Source organism: Calypte anna, chromosome 9 (genome assembly GCF_003957555.1).
Source record: "Calypte anna isolate BGI_N300 chromosome 9, bCalAnn1_v1.p, whole genome shotgun sequence".
Lineage (NCBI taxonomy): Eukaryota > Metazoa > Chordata > Aves > Apodiformes > Trochilidae > Calypte > Calypte anna.
This window is the reverse complement of record NC_044255.1, coordinates 20,275,700-20,295,757: the sequence shown is the minus strand read 5'-3', so window position 1 is coordinate 20,295,757 and position 20,058 is coordinate 20,275,700. Positions and strand designations below refer to the sequence as shown.

Sequence of the window (20,058 nt, the reverse complement as noted above, 5' to 3'; positions counted from 1 at the left end):
GTGGCAGCCAATGCTATGGAAACTTTCTCTGTGATATTGAGTTTAGCTGGAAGAGAGATTCACAAAACCACAAGTTTGTGAGCTCTGTGTGCAGCAGCCACAGAACCAGTGTATTCTGTGTGCTAAGAGCAGCTCTGTGATGGTTGCAATCCTGGCCAAAACTGAACTGGAACTAAAGCTAAAAGCCCAGTTTGCTCCAGTGCAAACTAAAGGTCTATATTTGAGCTGTGACATTATGAAGGTTTTTAGGAGAGATGGTTCTGGAAGCATACAGAGGTGAACCCATGAGTTCTGAAATCTCTTCTTTCTGAGGTCCCAATAGTTTCTGCAATGTGTGGGTTGCTGGTGCATTTCATGTGGGACTTTGGCTACATGGGATTGACTTTGATTTAAGTGCCTAATGGATGCTGAACCACTGGTATAACACAGGCCCCTGGTTTTCAGAATGGAAAAATAAAAGCAATTGGATTTGTAGTGTGCTAATGAGTTAAGCCTGAGAAAATGATAAATCAGCTAAATAAAGGTATTTATATTCTAAGATGGCTGTGCCAGGTACTGGTGAGGTCAGGCTGTGACTTTGGAAAGTTCATGTTTTGATGGAGGAATTTTAGACTTTGTGCTATGGGCGTGATATATTTTTACTTATGGAATGAATCATCCAGAGTATATTGCACAGTTTTTAGCTGGCAGAAGTAGTTTACAAAGGTATGAGTGAAACTGGACAGTCTGGGGAGGGACTCCTTCTCTGGGATGAAATATCTCCAGTCTAGTGTTTGTTTTGCTATTGTCAGCTGAGAAATTGCATGCTGACAATAAATGCTGGGTAGCTTACATGACTATGGTGACAACTAAGTTTAAACTTTGTCTTACTGCTACCACTCTGAAGATATCTACTGTATTAGATTTCATAGCTTTCACTTTATTATTTATTGTGATGAACTCTATTTAACGCCCCTGTTTTTAATCTAACAGCCAACACACAAATCACCCAGTGAAGATTCTGCAGCAGGTTATGAAAAAAAGCCTATCCATTTGATTATATGTTAACTTGGAATGTATATTTTCAATCTGTGGAATGAAATATTTGAGGAGAGAAAAAGGCCCAACTGCAAATGAGTTTTTCACCTCTCATCAGCATTATACCTTTATCTCAGAGTGGAATGGAAGACTGTATTAATATTCAAAACTAACACAGAGCATTAGGTGTTACATACCACTGTACAGAGGATCCAGAAATAGATGATTTACTTTAGAGGGGATAATCAAAGAAAGCTAATCAAAAAGCTAATCAAAAAGAATATTTAAAGTTGCCTTGATCATGATCCATAGGTACATATACCAAAGATCCTAAAGTTTTCAGAGCTGACTGTGTAATACAAACTGCTGCAAGTTTAGACTGGACAAGTAAGATCCCAGTTATTATGGGGAGAAATTGGGAATGACCATGCTAGAAATCATCTGTTAGTTGATTTAAGGTAAATATTCTATTATTAAATGTTTGAATTGGGATTGGGTAACTTTATTAAAAGCTGACTTTGCTTTCCTCTTTTGGCACCAACACAGGAAAGTAAAGGGTGCAGTCCTGGGGTGTTTCTATGCAGTAATGGGATAATTCATCAATATGAGCCCACTTGGCCTTATAAATCTGACAGAACAAAACTGGCAGTGAGCCTAAGAGAATGTACAGGGTCACATGGAACAGATCTCTGCTGAGGAAGAAAAAAATATGTAAAATGTAATAATGAGGAGAGGAGTGATTTGAGGATGCTTTAAGAGAATTTTGAAGAAAGAATACTCCTGGCAGTTGGTGACAGGGATAGAAGCAGCTAAAAGGAAAGTATAAAACCAAAATCAGGAGCAGAAAACCAAAGGAGATAGAAGATGAAGACTGCTCTGAGCATGAGGAATAGATCAGGAGAGAAAAAAACAGTGATTTAGAAGTAGGATAAATTAAAAAAAAACCAACCACTACACAGATGTGAATTAAGAGCCTAATGTTTTTGCAGAAAAAACATCAGCTGAAGGATTTGAGTGGTGTGCACAGCATCTTGAAGATAGGAAAGAAGTAGAAGACAGGCTGTGAGGAGGAAAAACCTTTCCCAGCAGTTAAAAGAATCATGAAAAGCAGACCCAAAAGTAGTCAGTGACACACCAGAAGATTATATACCTGACCCAATGAACGAAGCAAAAAAGTGACACGTCTTATCTAAAAATCTTCCTTCACAAAAGTGCAAAACCAAACCATCCTGTTCACCATCTATTCCCTTCCTCCTCAGAAAATTTTGCTCAGGGTTGTGAGGCAGTGCTGGTGAGTTCTGGGGCAGAGGAGTAGTTAGCAAGGAGAGCATGCATCAATAGCTGTTGCTTTGGTTACAAAGGCACATGAGCATCTATAGTCGTGACAAGTTATTTTCAGCTTTACACTGTGAGAGAGGATATTAAGGGAAAAAAAAAGAGATGATGTTACCTCTGCTTGGCCTCTGTGTGGTGGCAAGTCCCAGTGCAGTGTCAGAAGCCACATCATCCTGCAGAGTTGTCCCTTGTGTGCACTAGTGACATTGAAGTCACCCCTGGTGCTGAGGGCACAGAACTCATCTGCCCAGGAAGGAAAAGGTTGGTGCTTGGGATATATCTTCATGATCAATACTTCTTTAAGTATTAACTTCTGTGGGAGTGATACTGGGCACCCTGCTGGCTCTGTGTGTCAGCACAGAGATAGGGCTGAGTCCCCAAGCCAGCCCACGCTCAGGCATCCACACAAAAGGCACAAAATTGCAGAGCAATCTCTGTCTCCCAGTGAAAATTGAGCACAGAGTGGGATCAAGAGAATGGTTAGGGCTCTACTGACGTTTCAAAGCTGCTGCAGACAAAGATGAGAGTGGCTGGGGTTAAGCAGAAATGTAGGGAAGGAGTGGGCACAAACAGGAGGGTGATGGCTCTTGGTATGGCAGGGGTCTAGGGAGGCATGAACTCTGAGCTCAGGAGTGAAGCAGAGATGGACAAGATCCCTAGCACTGCCAAAATCCTCGGTCCATTCTATCTAGAAATGATGGTAATGGCTGGAGGTGATTCAATAGCCTCACTTCTGGTTTGGTTCCCATTTTAGTGCAACCACAGCTTCTGGTTTAGATTCCAAGAGGAGGCACCGTGTTGAATCTTGTCCTTCATTCCGCTTTTTTTTCAGCCCTGTTGCATAGCAGGACAGTCTGAACCCATGGGGGAGAGGACAGCTATGACAGCTCCTCCTTTAAAGATTTATTTTTTGAAGCTTCACATGCTGACATCAAGAAGGGAAGTCAATGGGTGCCAGTCTTAAGAAAAAATAAAAAGTATTCTAAAAAAAAAATGACCCCTTCATAGAACCTGTTTGTGAGCTCAAGATTTTAAATGAGTCTGACCCAATGGGAAAAAAAAAATAAATCAAACTGTTCTGTATAGAAGAAATTCTCTGCTGGAAAGCATACAAGAAAGTTCACAGGCACTGCAAACACTACCCCAGTGGGTAATTCTCTGAATGAGATGCACTTTGCACTCACAGCAGTACTGAAATTCAGCAGCTCCCAGGACTGAGATGTATTCCATTTTACCAATAAGACAGCAACTAATAATAGTATTATGAAGGAAGAATTTACCATGTGAGTGAAGATAAAATGCCATATTCTGATCTTATTACTCAGGCTTCTGTCAGACATATTTTGCACTGCTTCATATAGAGATGTCACAGATGCTCTCACAGAATCAAGCCAAAATAAACAGCATCAGAATCAGGCTCTGAAATTGCATCACAAGGGGCATAACTTGTTCCTGGAATCATTAAATCTCTTATATGGACAAGGAGGACCTGAGGTCCAGGAGGCAGAAGGGTTTTCCACCTCCTGAGGCCCAAACGCTGAGCTCACTCTGGAACATCCTTGGGTTGCATGGGAAGCAGGGAGGTGAAGGCTGGGATACCACTGGTAGTGAGAAGCTCCTGCAGCAGAAATCCTCTCCCAGGAAAGGCTCCAGCATCCCCTCACATCCAGGTCTGTGTGAGAGCCTTCCGCAGAGCAGAAGCAGGTGTCCTTAAACTTCAATTTATGCTGATGTGGCTGAACAGCCCTCTCAGATAAGCATCACTCGGGAGAGAAGTTTCATTGAAGTCAATGGTCTACTCCCCACATAAGTTATTTTTGTAGCCTGGGGTCTTGCCTACCCATCCTTCACAGAGCACTTCAGCTTCCTCTGAGACCAATCATTACAGCCATTCTTTGCTCCCCTTCTGGTTGAAGGGTTTGGAAAGGTGTCAGAAGATTAGTACCGTGCAAATTGCAAGAGGAAAGCGTCGCTCAGGTAGGCAGACTTCACAAAAAATAGCTTAGGGGACTATACAGTACCCAGAATAAGTTTTATAGCAGTCCATAAAATTGAAGTATGAGCCAAGGGTTAACAACCTTGAATTTTGCCCTTAAAATTAGTCCAAGAAAATCTACTTCATTATAAATACTGTAGCACTACACAGAGTCCTGTTGATGGATAGGCCCAAGAGCTACCTTTGTCGTCAGTCTTTTAAGCAGCAATCTTTCATTTTGGTCTTAATAGTGAGATGGGTACCTCCTTCCTTATTGAGCTATCAATTTTTACCTGCCAATACTGTTTGATGAGCTTGCTTGTATGCTGCTCAGTGCCTCCTGTCAGCCAGTATATATGGTCAGCAATCATGGCGCTCCTGACAAGCAAAGCAGAATAAATGAGTGTACAGGAAGAGGAGGGTGTATATAGCAGTATTTAAAGGAGGTAATATTAAGAATGTAACATGAGGTTTGTATCAAAAGATTAATAACTGTCAATTTTTGTCCAGACAAGCATTAGTAAACTTTTTTAACTAGTTAAATTATCTGCAAGCAAAGAACCCCCCACTTTCATTTAATAGCTTCTCCATATTTTAATCTGAGCAAGTATTTAACGCCTGCTATTAAATATTTCAGTTTTGATTTGTGTTTTTTGCTTTACAGTGCTTGTGGGTGAAATATCTCCTGTGGAACTCCATTCCTTCTAGGACAGCAACCACACCTGTAACACCCTGTGGCTTGGCATCCTGAGACTGTCACTTGTCTGTGACAAACTCAGCCACAGTTAATCTTTGATTAAACTATATCTTTTTAAAAAGGAACAAAGCCAAACTAAAAGGAATCAGCTCTCTTGCTACCTCATCCAGTATGCTCTAGTACTCCCACTGTCTGTGACAATCATTGCATTGCTCTTTCTGGACTGAGGGATATTAAAAAAAAAATATTGTGGAATGGATATTAATGCAGAGTCTTAGCAGACTTTGGAAAATCGCTTTGCTTTTATGGCTGCCTCTCCACACTGTTCTCTGTTTGCTTTCCTCTAGAGATTCCAAATCCAATTAAATGTGACTAGATGTAATTCTAAATTGTCACTTTAGTCAATTAAACATATAATAATCTTGTGTACCTAATTACCAGCACCAAAAGTTTATTTGTTGATGTAGTGCTATCAATGTGTACTTCTGCATGTTCCCCTTATCATTGCCTATATATTAATTGTGCTTTGACATTACTGTAAATTGAATTTGAAATTTCCCCCTAGTTAAAAGTGTCTCACAAACAGTAATCCCAATCCTGTCGTAATACCCTTTCAGGATGTACTTTCCAAGGCTATATTATGTTCTTACTGAGATATAACCAAAATTACACAGATTTCACAATAAACATTTCAAAGCAGGCCCAGTATCAAGGGGTAACATATTGTTATAAAGAAGGACTAAATCTTATATGTTCTCACACATCTCCCATTAATTTCACTGAGAGAAAAGCAATTGCAGAAATCCATGGATTCTACTGATAAGGACTGGATGTAGCCATAAGCTTTATGGAATGTTCATTCAAATCATCAGCAAAAATCCTCTTGACTGCACTAGAACAAAGAGCAGTTTCTAATTGAACAGTCTTAGACAAGCTGGCACAGAATGCACAGAGGATGAGATCCTCATTGCCTTGAAAATAATTGGGAAAACTCTGACTCCAAATGGTGCCAAGGTTTACTGCCAGGAATGACATATGGATCCTGTGGATGAAGCAGACAAGGTGAGCAAAGCATCCAGCAACTGTCTGATGGACCTGGTGATGGTTTTGAGGAAAGACCTTCACTTTGTCCTGAGGTGCAGAAGGGAGACAATCATGTGGCAAAAAATTGAGGGAAGACTTTGAATGAATCTCTCACATTATTCTGTATTTTTGGTTTACAAAGCTCCCATAGCAGTAGCTGGTCCCTAGCAGAGTATGTGAGCAGTGGTGGCCTCCTGTGGCCACCTTGTCATCAAGAAGGGACTGAAATCTAAACGTAGACAATTCTCAAGTATTAAAGCCTTGTCTATTTTGGAGTCAAAGGACATTTGCAAGTGGTCATGTACAATTTGGGATCCTCTTCTATCACCCCTGAATTGCTGTAATTACAGAGATGAAGACTGGCAAATCCTTAACCCTCAGTGTGATCCCCATCTCTGCCTGATGCTGAGGAAGGGCCGCCACAGGTCAAACACAATCAAGCTGGGGACACAGACACCCAGAGCATGCTTTGCCATCCCTGCTGCAGGCTGTGGGCTGGCAAAGTGAAGATCCATCCCACTGGCAGCACAACACAACATCCAGTTTGTGACTTCCCACTCCTGGGTGCCAGCCAACCCTTTCTTTTCCCAGCGTGGCCCTGCTACCAAAGGTGGAGATGTGCCCAGAGCCACGGACAAATCTGGAATCAATTCTCTCTCCAGCCACTTCATCTTTCTCAGTTTTTCAGCATCAGCTGTAAAATGTGGACGACCACATTTGACTGATTTATTTATTTGGTGTCTGAGTCCTCCTGGTGCCATCTCCTCTGCAGTGCACTCAGCACGATGTCGCTCTGATCATGGCAGAAGTCTCCAGGCATTGCTGTACTCCAGACAAAAGCCTTTCTTCTTTATTCTTTCTTCTGGATTTGTTCTTATTTAAATAATCAGAAGCACACTTACATTCCAAGCATCCGTGTTTAGTTTCTCAACATCTGCTCTTCCCCCTGCTAGGTTTCTCCCCTACCTCTGTGCATGGCATCAGGAATAGAGGGGCCCATACACAAAGCCCCACTGGGCCCTTCAGGTTCTCCATCCCAATTTTAATTCTCAATTCCTGGGCCATCAGGGAGCACACACTGGTCAGGACTGACCTTTGCTACTGTGACTTTGGGGGCTTACAAGGGACTTGGAAAATTCCACTTTCCAAAGAAACACAAACATTAAGGCTCTGTGTGGCTGGCCTGTGTCCAGCCCCAAATGGGCTGAAACCAGAGAGGTTTTTCTGAAGGCCCCCAAGGATAAATTCACAAAGTGACACAGGTATTTGGAAGGCCCTTCTTAATTCTAAAATACACATTTTGTGATATTTTTGTACACTTGTCCAATGTGATGCTTCCCTTTCCTTCAGTGTACTAATGGGGGAGAAATTTGCTTTCCCCAAACTGAGGCAAAAATATAAGAAAATGAGGAATGAAATTCAAACCGACTCTGAAGCTCCCTTCCCAACTCAGGACACCCCTGAGCACAAGGGTGCAATAATCAGGTGCAAAAGAACGGGAAAATAACTCCCCCTTGGAGCATGAAATGCATTTTTTGGGATGAAATACCATGGTTGGGGTTTCTTTACAGTTCTGGAAGATACTTAGATTAAACTCTGATGATAAAGACAAAAAACATTTTCTTCCTACTTCTGACACAACCACTTCATTGATATTTGCCTCATATTTACAGAACCATCCACCAGTTTTGAGATACTAATTAAAAATACAAGACACCTGAGCTTCAGGGGTGCAGCTCTGTTTGCCAAGAGAACTGAAGTGTTGGCAGCACATCTTAGGGAATGTCAGAGAAAATGATGCTTCCTTCCCTCAAACATGAGATTTATGTGAATTTTATCTTTCCTAGTTGCTAGTTCTGGTCAGTATGAACTTCCATAGCATGAGCAAACTCATCTGTGTTGATGTAGTAAGTTTGGAATCCAAAGGTATCTTGCAATATCTGCTCAATCTGGCCACTTGGTGGTGCAGAACAATAAGTTATATTTCTATACATGTAAGCAAAGAGCACACCACAGATCCCGAACTGTGTCTCTCAGCACATCTCCAGACATGCACAGGACTTGTAAAATAATTAAAAAAAAGGGCCAAAGGTGGCTCTTGCTGAATGGCAGGGGTGGTTCTGGCAGTCAGTGCATAGCCCAATCCCTCGGAGCTGCCTCACAACCCTGTGGCAAGAAAAAGGGCGGTAGGGCTGTAGGAAATGTTTTCTGGAATACACCAAAGTGTTATCTTGCCAAAGAAGGGAAGAAATCAGCATTGTTGCTATATGCTTGTGTGTTCATTTACCACTTTAAAGACTGGGAAAAATATAAGGGCAAGACTCAAAGTCAGCTCCTTAAGCTTTGACTGCTCCCCTTGAGCTGCAGACGAGAAAAAGGAATCCTGACGGGCAGAGGAGGATTTCTCTGCAGATGGCTCAGCTTCAGGAGCAGCCACAGCCTTGGCTCATTAGAGTAACTTTCACTCTTTTATGCTGCTCAGCCCCCATCACAGATGATATCAGGAGGCTGATAAGTGGCAGAAAATTACCTTTGCTCCCTACTCCAAGTGATCTCACCTGGACCTGCAGTAAGTGGTACTAATAGATGGCCTCAAGCTCTCCCACAAGATGTTGGCCCTGTTCAGATCTGCACTTGGGAAAGGGTAAGTGTATCTCTGTTGTTTCATTTTAAGAGGAAGTTTAATATTTGTGATGCAGACAGCTGGGTATTTGAGCTGTCTAATGCAATAGTTCTGAGTCTGAGATGCTAAATGAAGTACTGGGTGACCTTCTTTCTGGGATTAGAGAAGGAAAATGAATTTCATTAGTGAAATAAGTAGCAAGTTGTACTTTTACTGTGATTATCCTGTTGGAAAAGTGAACAAAATAACAGTTTGTTTTTAACATCCCCATTTTCCCGAAATAAATATAAACTCATTACTTTGAGTTATGCAGACATCTGGAGACTTTTAGACCAACCTGCCAGGTCGGTGACAGAGTATGTTGTTGTCTTTGCTGAAGTTTCATAGAATCATAGAATAGAATTGGCTGGGTTGGAAGGGACCTCAGAGATCTGGGTCATTAGCCCATTGCTAGAAAGCAAAACTAAATTTCCTGCAAGGAAAATGGCAGCTGTATTTGGAATACATTTATTATATTTATTTTTATTATCTGTCCTATGGTTGCATGCAGGTAACAGCTTTCTGTGTTGTATTGAGATTGCTGTGCAGTGGTAACACATATTTCTAGTTTAATGGCAACTTTCATGTAAGGACACAGAGAATGCTTTACAAATATCAGCTGAGTGAAACACAGGGAAGGGAACAAGTCTTTGAAAGTGATAGGGGATGCTCAAGAAAACAGGCTGCTAAGCCTAGTAAGGTCTTGGGCTTCCTGTGCGTTAAGCAGGCAGCATGGATGGGCTGAAGAGATCCCAGGAGGTGTGGGAGGCCCCTGTGCTTGTGTTAACCTCATCATGGAGCTGCTCAAAGGGATGGGAAAAATAGGATGAGCTGCTTATAGCAGGGATGGCATGAAACTTTCAGAGGGACACTCGGTGCTTGTTCTGGTCTGTAGGTGGTCCTGGCTTTGCTCTCTTGTATCTCTTTGTACCTCATGCTCCTGGGTTACAACCATGCTGTGCACTGTCAGTGTTCAGATTTACTTTACTGAGCCTGAATGAGCCATTGGGTGACACTTGGGCCATGTCAAGTGATAAAGAATAATATGTGTGGCACAGAAATGATGGCCAGTAATTTTAGCCCCAGACTAACATCATATGTTGGTGTCAAATTAAATAATAAGCCGAGTGGACTTTCCTTCAGGCTTTGACTGATCCCAACACTTGTCAGGGCAGCTTTCCTCTCCACCCAGTTTATGATGCACTGCTCTGGGGAGGATGGAGCTCCTCAACACAGCAGCAGCTCTCAGATCTCTCCATGTCAGGGCTACAAGCAGTCCCTGCTGCTTTCCTAGTCCTGGACTCCTCCTGACATCCCTGTTGGCAGAGGGGGAGCCCCACTCCCCTCCTGATCCCCCAAACCATGACCATGGAGATGCCCAGCCCCACCACCCCTCCCCCTGGGGACCATCACTGCAGGCATCAGCACCATGGGGTGAAGGGGGGCAGCCCCCACCTCTGGCCAGCCCCTGGGTTCTGTTCCCAAAATAAGGGTGTGAAAAAGCCCTTGCTTGGCTGTGAGAGCTCTCAGTGTGTTGGTGAACCATGAGGTCCCAGAGGGACCCTGGCAGTGCTGACAGGTGGAGGGGGGGCTGTTGCTATGACAACTGACTTCTTTTTATAGAATTGGATTTTTTTTTTAAAATCAGTTTTGTAAAACTGAAACAATTAGGGTAAAGAATATAAATTTTGCTCCTGATTTTTTATTTTTTATTTTTTTTCCCCAAGAGGAAAGCCAGGATGCAAGGGCAGGCTGCACAGATGTGTGCACGGGGCATGCAGCTGGTGACACCTCCCAGCCCCAATTACTTTGATACCTGTCCATAGTGCAACTGTGTGCTTTGTAAAAGATAACCAGGCACACAAACTAACCCAAATCATTCACCTTTCAGCCACTGCATTTTCAATTCTGAGCTAAAAGGGGATGCAGACCTGAATTCACACAGGGGACTGAGGGTTACTGCTAGTTTGCTTTTCAGCTGATGGGATTATCCAAATTATGTTATTTTTTTTTTAAACTATGAATGTTAAAAAGCTGAGTCAGCTGTAGCACAGCTATTAAGATGCTAAAACTTCTTCCTTCTTGAGGATTGCTTACCCCTACTCTATGCAGTCAGATGAATATGAGTTGTTTGTTTTGGCAGAGGGACAGACAGTTTGTTTTCCCTTACATATGTACAACTAATTTCAAATCACTAGTGTTCTAGCTGGTGATAAAAAAGCTATCTTAAGGTTTTCTCAGAACACAGTGACACTGTTAAATCAGCACAGCATTTTGATTAGCAGAAAGATGAGATCTATGCAGTTTAATGACAAAAAGGGGGCAAAATCCCTTCTATACTTAAAACCCCAGTTTCAAAGCAGGAAGCTGGCTGTATTTTTCTGTAAGCTGCCATTTTTCACCTTACTACTGATGCAAGGCTATTCAGTGTCAGAAGTAGCCTACAAGAAAGAAGAAAAATTGCTTTCATGCCTTACTGCTCATCTGGACAGACCTTCTCCTGAGGATGTGTTGCAGGCAGCTGTGGGGTCACAGCTGGTGGGCTTGGTGACTTGAAGGATGCACAGGTTTCACAACTTCATCTCATCTTTGGCCCTAAGGCAGCAGTCTTTATATTGCCAGGGAGGCTGGGGTCTCCTCAGCCAGGAGGATTTCCTCAGTTTTGTGACACAAGTGAGCCCAGGACTCTTTTTCTTGAACCGTCCATTCTGGTTATTAAGTGATCTTTTGACAAGCTGTGACCCTGTGTCCTTTGGTAAAGTGCTTCCAGTAGGCTGATCCTAAGCCTAAATGCCTTCTTATGACTAAATCTTCCTGATAGCATCCACAGGAAATATATATATATATATATATATATGTATATATACATACACACACATATATAATGCATTTATGCCCATTTGTTCAAGGGCTAAGACTGTCTTTCAACTGAAATAGGTTTTTTCCTTTCTGAGGTTTAAATCTTTACTCTGCCTGTCAAAGAGCAGCCTCCTAACATCAGAGATACCCATATAGGAGAAATATATTTACTAGCTGACATCTTAGTGAAAGTGGTTGCAGCACTTTGGAATTCATCATTTGCAGATGCTGTGACCCCAAGGTGGTCTTTCTGGGATAGCTTCACGATCCCAAATGGCCTCAGGCTGCACTCTACATGGTGGCATCCTATCAGATGCTCTCCTGAAGGACTTGCTATGCAGCTGACAAACCTCAGAAGCAATGCAGACAGGGGCATTTCAGACTCCTTGAATTAATTCAGCTGTCCTTGCATTTAAACTGTACCGGGTGCTTCCTCTCCTGACACTGGGCTGCACTAGTGAAAATTACCCCCAGGAGAACTTGAGAGATGCTTAAATTACAGTTGACTCTGCTCCTAACCTGTGACTGTCTCTGAATTGAAGTTTTTGGTCTGGTGGTACTTCAGATAGAAAAATCTCAGGGGATCTCAGCTTGATAGGTAGGCTGTGTTAAATGTGATTATCCAGGCTGCTTGTGCCAGCACTGTTCTCAGCCAGCCACTCCTGCTCACATAACCATCCAGAGTTCTGGGTCTATTTAAGGGATTATGCAACAGCTTAAAAAGCCAATGAGGAGGCTGGGAAGCCAAGGCATACTTAAAAGCAGGAAAATATATGGAGTGGCCTTATTCTCATGCAAAAAGCAAGAGGAAAGAAATGACAGCTTTTTTGCAAAGAATAAAACCAAGCTGGTATTTCCAGGAACTGCTGGTGAATATCTGCATGCTGTGGTCTGCCTGTAACAAGTCCATTCTGCACCTTGAGAGGAGTTTGACTGGGACCAGTTCCTCCAGGGAGATGGCAGAAATGATGCTAAACTGAGTTTAACAGAGTCTGCAGAAGCAGCTCTGAACAGTTGCTATAACACTGTGTTAAACCAGGCTAAACTCTGAATACTGCTGCAGTCACTGCTTTTGGAACCACTCTGGTTCAGTCTGTCAGAACGTTCCTCTCCTTTACAAAATACATAATCTCATTTAAAATCATCTAGTTTCCTGAAAGCTACTCAGTGTAGGAGAAAAAGGCTGACACAGTTCCCTCTTGCCTGCTGATGTAGTAAACTTACTGATTGCTTATCTGCAGTAACACCAACCACCATATTTTTTTTTTTTTTAAAGCATATTTATGAACACCACCTTGGTTCATGCTGTCTTCTCAAATATGGGCATTTGTATGTATTACTACTTTGGAAAGATCAGCTGCTGAAAGGGTTTTTTTTGTTTGTTTGGGGGTTTTTTGGTGGTTTTTTGTGTTGTTGTTGTTGTTGTTTTTTTTTTTTTTTTTTTTTTTTGTAACTTGTAGTATTGTTTTTACTTTTAAAAGTCTTCACTGTGATTTCCTCTAGAGGAAAACCCTCTCCCTCCCACCAGCATCCCAAACATTTCCCTTTTACCTCTTGGGATACCAACGATTGCTTGCCTTTCAAAGTATCCTGGACAGAATTTCCCACCTGTCACAAAGCAAGTCTCCTAACACAGCTCCAAAATGTCTGACTGATCAGTGGATTCCAACTGCTGAGGATTCAATAGATAATGATTTCTCTCTGAATCAACACCCCAACAAGGTTTTAGGAAGATGACACCATTATTGGTGAGATGGAGACCTGTGAACTATCACAGCATGTCATTGGTTTTCAATCAAATGTTTCACTTCTCTCAGTTTGAAAAAGCTTTGTTTGAAAAGTTTGGGTTTTTTTTTCTCTTTTTAAAAGTGGAGTTTATAGTCGAGTGAAATATTCCAGGTATATCAAAAATCATATTACTGAAGAATTTTTCTGTTTCTTTGTCTTGGGAAACCAATTTATTCTCCCTGTGCTAACCTGTGAAAGCCACTGGAGATTACCTTGACATAATCTCAGTGTTTATGCTGCAGAAGAAAAAATGCTTATCCTGGAGGTTTTTTTGGCTGAAATCTAGCACAGAAAATTGAAATTCATCTTCCCCAAATCCTCTCTGCAACTCTGCTTGGATAGATTCATCTCCCACTCCTTGTACAAACTGTTTTGTTGCTATTTTAATAGCTTTAGAGCTCTACCCCTAGCATCCATCTTAAATGATGAGCAAAGTGACCCTTTCAGTCTCTCTCCTAATTCACACTGACTGTTCTGCCATTAGTTAGCTAATGATTTGTGAAATATTTTGTGATATACCCTGTGGTCCTCAGCCCACCAAGTCCTCTCTATGAGCATCTAATGTTAGTGGCAGTGACAACATCCAGCAAGTCACCACTGCATTTTCCTCGTGCATTTCTTTCATTTGAGCACATTAAGTGGTTCCAAACTTCTTCTGTGTGGAGGAACTTTGAGCTGTTGGCAGTGTTACTGCAAGCATCCAGGCAGAGCTTCCTCTTGCAGGATTTCTTCCTGCCAGCAGTTCCCATTCACACCAGTGAGCTCATCAGCTGCACACAGGCTAAATTTTGCAGCATACCACAGTGTACCCTGAGATCTTGATTTTTTTTTTATATATATGTATTTTTAAATATATATATATAAAATTTTTTTTAATGTATATGCTTTTTTTGGGGGGGGATATTTTCCCCATCCACTCAAAGCATAGCTGAGCCTCTGCCCAGGGTTATGGAGAAATTAGGGACTGGAAGATGCCTGTGTGCACATAGGTTTGTGCCAGTGCAGCCCTGGAACCTGCCCAGGGCTCACCCCTGTGCCTGAGAAGGAGTAAGTCCTCCTACAAGCATTAAGCTAACTGCAGCTAGGGACATAATTGGGATTATTCATGTTCTGCCAACTGGGAGGATTGGAGCTCTGTGGCACGGGAGATCGTTTACACAAAGCCAACAGGAGGCTCCAACTGATTTTGGAAAAGCCTGGGTATAAGATGATATCCTAACTACTGAGAGCTGGAATGAAAGAGCTATAGAGAAAGCATGAGAAATCCAGGAGCAGCAAAGCACCTTGCAGCTTCAGAGAATCTCTCTAAGCTTCGGAAGGCAGCAGCTTGGCGCAGGTGATTCCGGAAATAAGCTGGGTTCAGAATGATGCTCCTTGAAAAGATAAGAGAGATGGACAAGTTTAAACTTCTAGTTCTTAAATCATTAAAATCTCCACTAATAAGCAAACTAATTGTGGCCTCTACTGTTTACATATACTTACTTTGTGCAGCTCAACAGTGTGTGTCTCAGTTGTAATGTTAACTATCTCTTGACAGCTGTGATATATGAGCAAGAATTATTGAAATGTTGATAGAGGTTATATCATCAATGTGGTTTCATTAGGGTTTTGTGTATTGTTGTAGAAAAAAAAGCTTTTGTGGTAATATTCTATACTGCCCTTATGTAACAAGCAAAAATGCCACGATACAACTTGTTAACCCCCAGCTCCCCAGATCTGAGGGATAGGTGTCTGACCCAGCTACCTGGAAAAGCTGGGCATCTAAGAATGTGTTTTGATGTCAACCTGGAATATTTAAAAATGCTTTCAGTACAAGGGAAAGGTTCTACGTGGGTGGACCCTGGCATGTTCCCTAGACCCTTAACTTGAATAGATGCAATTCCAGGTGTAACAAATTACAGGCTTCAAGTCAATATCAGAAAAAGATGGAAGGGTAAAAATAGGATAAGCTGTGTGGATGGATTGGCAAGCAGGGTGTCCTGATGGGAGCAGGAGGAGGATAAGAGTGACAGCTCCTTCTACATCTAATTACTTCCACTTGTGAGATCTCTAACAAGTGATTTGCTTTCTGGTCAGCACCTCCTCCAGCATTTGGAGAAAAGGCACATGTTCTGGTATGAAAAGTTTAATATTTATCATTACATACATGTTTTATAAAGTGTATAGAGGTAGCTTAGATCATTGAAGAGATTAGCACTGCATTCTGTTGCACAAAAAGCTTGCAAACTGGCTATTTATTCCTCACTTGAAGGTTTTGAATATCAAGTTAACATTAGAAACTAATGCTTTTGTGATTTGAGTCTAGTAGTAATCACAGAACTAATTATATGCATAACCAAATCATGTATTAAAGTTTGTTCATTATATTGAAATTGTGACATAAATGTAAACACATTCTGCTATAGATTCACATTTTTGGAAACACCCAATGCATTTTAGAAGACCAATAAATGTTTTCTGTACTGTATGTGTGGGGCCTTCAGAAGGTGCTTTCAAAAGAAATTAAAACCTAGCAGTATCTGTGGGTTTGTGGATCAAATTCACTCTGCAGATACCTTTCCCAAGAAATACAGAAGATCTGAAGCTCTGAATGATCCCATTGATGTTTGCAAGTAATTAGATATGTAAGGAGTGAATCAGTCACCAAAACTTGATTTAACCAAAACAAAACCATCAAGAAATCAGATATTATCAGCATGTAATGATTTGACCAACACAGTAATGCTTTATGTAGATGACAACTGGTACTTCTGCAAGCTCTTCCAAAGGAGATTATTGCTGCTGTAAACTGTAGTCAACAGTCAATAATAGTGATATTGATTTTGGTTTTTTCATATTTTTTTTTCCACCCCTCTCCAAGTTGTCAGTTCTACCACAGCCAAGCAGTAGCACTATGAGGAGAAAAAAATTAAAAAATCAATAATTCCTTGGTAGTTAGCAACACATTTTCTGTAAGTCTTTGAGCAGGATGTGCTGTGCTAGGCTTATAATAAATATAGAACTGTAGCAGATTTCCAAAGAATTAGATACCAAGTCTCTGTTTTCTGTCTTGATTTTTTTTCTAGTCTCAAAAAGCCTTTTTCAATCTATAAGTTCTATACTGAAAAATATGATAGCATGCCCTAATAATTTGAGGAAACATCAGAAAGGTGCCTTTTGACTCCTGGCAGTTTGGCTTGATGTTGCTAGGTTCTCTGTAACCTAAATTAGAACAAATTTCTGTGTTATTACTACCCCACCCAGAAGAAGACCTTTGCTGTATGGATGCAGCAGCAGTTGTGCAGAGCAGTGCTGGCTTGAAGATGACACCAAGTTGGGAGGGATTTTTGATCTGGATGAGGATGGGGAAAGCTCTACAGAGAATCTTGGATTGCTGGACTGACCTGAGCAGGATGAGCTTCAACAAAGCCAAGGGTCAGGTCCTGCTCTTTGACCACAGCAACCTCCATGGAAGGACATTGTAGAGAGGTTGTTGGTCTCTTCTTATAGGTAGTTAGGAATAGGACAAGAGGGGATGGATTCAAGCTGCAATAGGGTAGATTTAGACTGGACATCAGGAAAACTTTTTTTCACAGAAAAAACCACCACAGTGGTTGGGCACTGGAACAGGGTGCTCAGGGAGGTGGTTGGGTGACTACCTAGATGTGCTTAGGGGTCATTTAGGTGTGGTGTTGGGGGATATGGTTTAGGGTAGAACTTTGTAGAATAGGGATAATGGTTGGACATGATGATCCCAAGGGTCTTTGCCAGCCTGAAAGATTATATAATTTAATGCCAAGCATGCACTAAAACTGCGTGGACTTGAACCTTTGGCTGTTAAATCTGGCTCTGTTGTGTTTTAGGTGATTTTTGGGAAAATGAAAAAAAAAACAACCAACCAACAAAAAATCCCAAACGAGTGAATGAAAGTAAGAAGCAAAGCAATCATACAAACAAAGGTTAAAAGGAAAAACCCTAATTCCAGGAAGTTCTCCTTCAAATAAGAGCAGATGGGGGACCCAGCTGGCCAGGCAGAAATGTGCCAGGCTCTACACCCTGAGAACAAGTCCGTGCTCCAAGATCCACCTCCAGCCATAAGCAGCCTTGTTACTAGGCTGGTTAATCCAGTAATTAATTAGGAGGGATGTGTTTCAAGAGGGAGGCTTGAAAGAAGAATTATGAAGGGAGGAAGGTGGTGGACACACCAGCTGCAACAGAGTCCAGACAGCCTCTGTGGGTGGTGTCTTGCTCCATGAGAAGAAGCATCAGTTCTTGGGTATTTTTACTCATTTCACAGGAGCTTCAGGTAGAAAAGGCACTTTCAACAGGAAATGTGTGGAAATAGCTTTCCTTTTGCACAGAGAAAACTTCTAATCCACCAAACAGCAAATAAAGTCGCTACATCTGAAGATTAAAACTTGTCTTCTTGCCAGGTTTTGCCCCCATCTGTCAAATGACTAGGCTAAAGTAAACTTGAAATAGATTTTCATTTATTTTTCATCTTCACTGTAATCCAGAGACTGCCCTGTTAAAAGCCTTTTGTAAATCATTTGGTCAGTTTTTCTCAACAAAACAGTCCTTAAGTAATGCTGTATATCAGCCTCTCTTCTGACATTTTCATTTTTTCATCTTGACATCTTCTGTTAAAAATAATACAGTGTTCATCCTATTATCTTTTTTTTTTTTTTTAAACTGTGAGGAGGGGGAAGAAGGCATCAACTCTCCCCCCATCCCTGCAGCTGCAGTATGGGAATCAAAGATGCACATATTAGTCTGTGGTTTTCTCTCCTGGTTTTTCTTTCAGCCTTACTGCTGGGTGTTAAGAAAACAGCTGTGGCAAGGAGCTGGGATTGCTACATCAAACCTGACTGCTAGAAATCACATTGCCTTTTCTCTGAGGTGCACGTTCTCTATTGAATTCCTTTCCAAATGTGACAGGGATTTAACTGTAATCTGAGTGACATGAAAAAGTGCCTCTGCTACCATCCACCACATCATCCCTGTTTGGCCTTTACAGGCCAAGAGGTCAATGAGATGATTCTGTAGATGAAACAAGTGAAAAAATACACTTTCCCACCAACGTAGATAAACTCCTAGTTCTGGCCAGTTCTGTGAGTAAAAGCCAGCTGGTTCCTAAGGGTGCCTGCAGTTCTTTCTTTAATTGGAGTGGCAAAAGCTTTTTCATAGTTGACTGTGTCTTCTTATGAGAGTGTGCTCTTCTCTGGAAATACATTTGAACAGTCAGTTAGAACTGACTATTAGAGGGGAATTAGGTGACATCAGAAATAAAAACTCAGTGCTAAAGCAAGGTGTGGCTATGCAGAGGGATGGATGTCAAGCTAGCACGGGTGGGTATGGCAATGTGCTGTGCTGGCATGGCCTTGTGTCACTGGGATGGTGTGACTGTGGAAATGTCGTTGTTGAGGTGTTCTTCTACCCCAACATAAAATAGTGTCAGTGCAAGCAATGTGTCAGCAGTCTCCAGCAGAGCCATGTGTTGTTCAGTTGCTGTTACAATGCTTTTCCCTTCAGTGAACACTGTCAATCAGTGCAACTCATGATCCAGGCCCCATGTACTTGCAGATGAACCTGACAAGTCCTGTGCCATTACACTGAGCCTCAGCTTTCTTCTTTCTCCTTGTTTCATCTGGCTGGCAGGGAGCTGATTATCTGCAGTGCAGAACCAGTACAGATATTTGAGGCTGCCACACTGCCTTCTGTGATCCCAAGGGCTGGTTTAGGAGTTCAGCTCTACTAGAAGCAGTCAAATTCCTGACTCCTTGGTAGCCAGGAATTGACCTCATCATATTTTGCTGCATTTTGCACGTTTTATGCTATCTTATGACTTTCTTTAAGGTTTTTTTGGGGGGTGGTCCTCATGGTGGGTTGTTTGCAGTCAATCTGGTATCCTAAATCACTAAAATCTTCCTGGTTATGCTGTAGGGAACTAAGAGGTCTAGGATGTTGTATGGTGAAAAAAGTTGGAGGGCAAAGAGGCTGGGATCCCTTGGTAGACGTAGCTGTCCTGAGTACTGCTCATCAAGGTAAATCTGGCAGAGTCTGGAGTGTGTCTCCTTGGGGGTAATCTGAGAAATCATTAGGAGTCCCCTGTAATACAGCCAGCACTTCTGAACCAAGCAAACAGCTTCAAACAAAGGCCAGAAACTTCTACTAGATTTGGTTGCATTGAAGAACAGGACCAAATCTGCTGATGCTGAGGGAGGACACCCAACTTGTCTTTGTGCAGTTGGGTTTTGTGTACAGACAATGAGAAATAAATGCAGTTGTGGCATCTACCTGTGAGGACCTTCAATGCACAGAAGAAATCATCTCATGAAGTTTTCATACCTAAGCAGACAGGGAGAGAGGTAGTGTGTGCTCCCAAAAAGGGTTTCACACAATGCTTTTTCTCTGTCAGTAAAGTGAAATATCACTGCCATGCTAAAAGGTTTTGCAGCAGCAATTTGCTTTGAATTGCAAGCATAAGATAAATGTGCTGCACAGGTCTTGATTTCTCAGCTGTGAAGGTGGTGAAAAGGAGAATGTTCTCTGGTCCAGAACAAAAAGATATTTAGAAAGATCTTGTTTCAAAGCTCCCAAAACATTTTAACACAGGTGGAGATATTCTGCATTCCCTGTCTTGTTTGCATCGTGTGCTGCCTA

At 41.8% G+C, this 20,058-nt stretch overlaps 1 protein-coding gene across 1 annotated transcript in view; it reads right to left on the bottom strand.

Annotated features, from left to right (window-relative positions):
- SPATA16 (spermatogenesis associated 16) overlaps nucleotides 1-20,058 on the bottom strand; it is a 93,912-nt gene that overhangs the window by 38,112 nt on the left and 35,742 nt on the right. Inside the window, 2 exon segments of the mRNA XM_030455799.1 lie at nucleotides 4,621-4,705; nucleotides 14,700-14,789. Of these exon segments, the coding sequence (XP_030311659.1) occupies nucleotides 4,621-4,705; nucleotides 14,700-14,789 (175 nt within the window).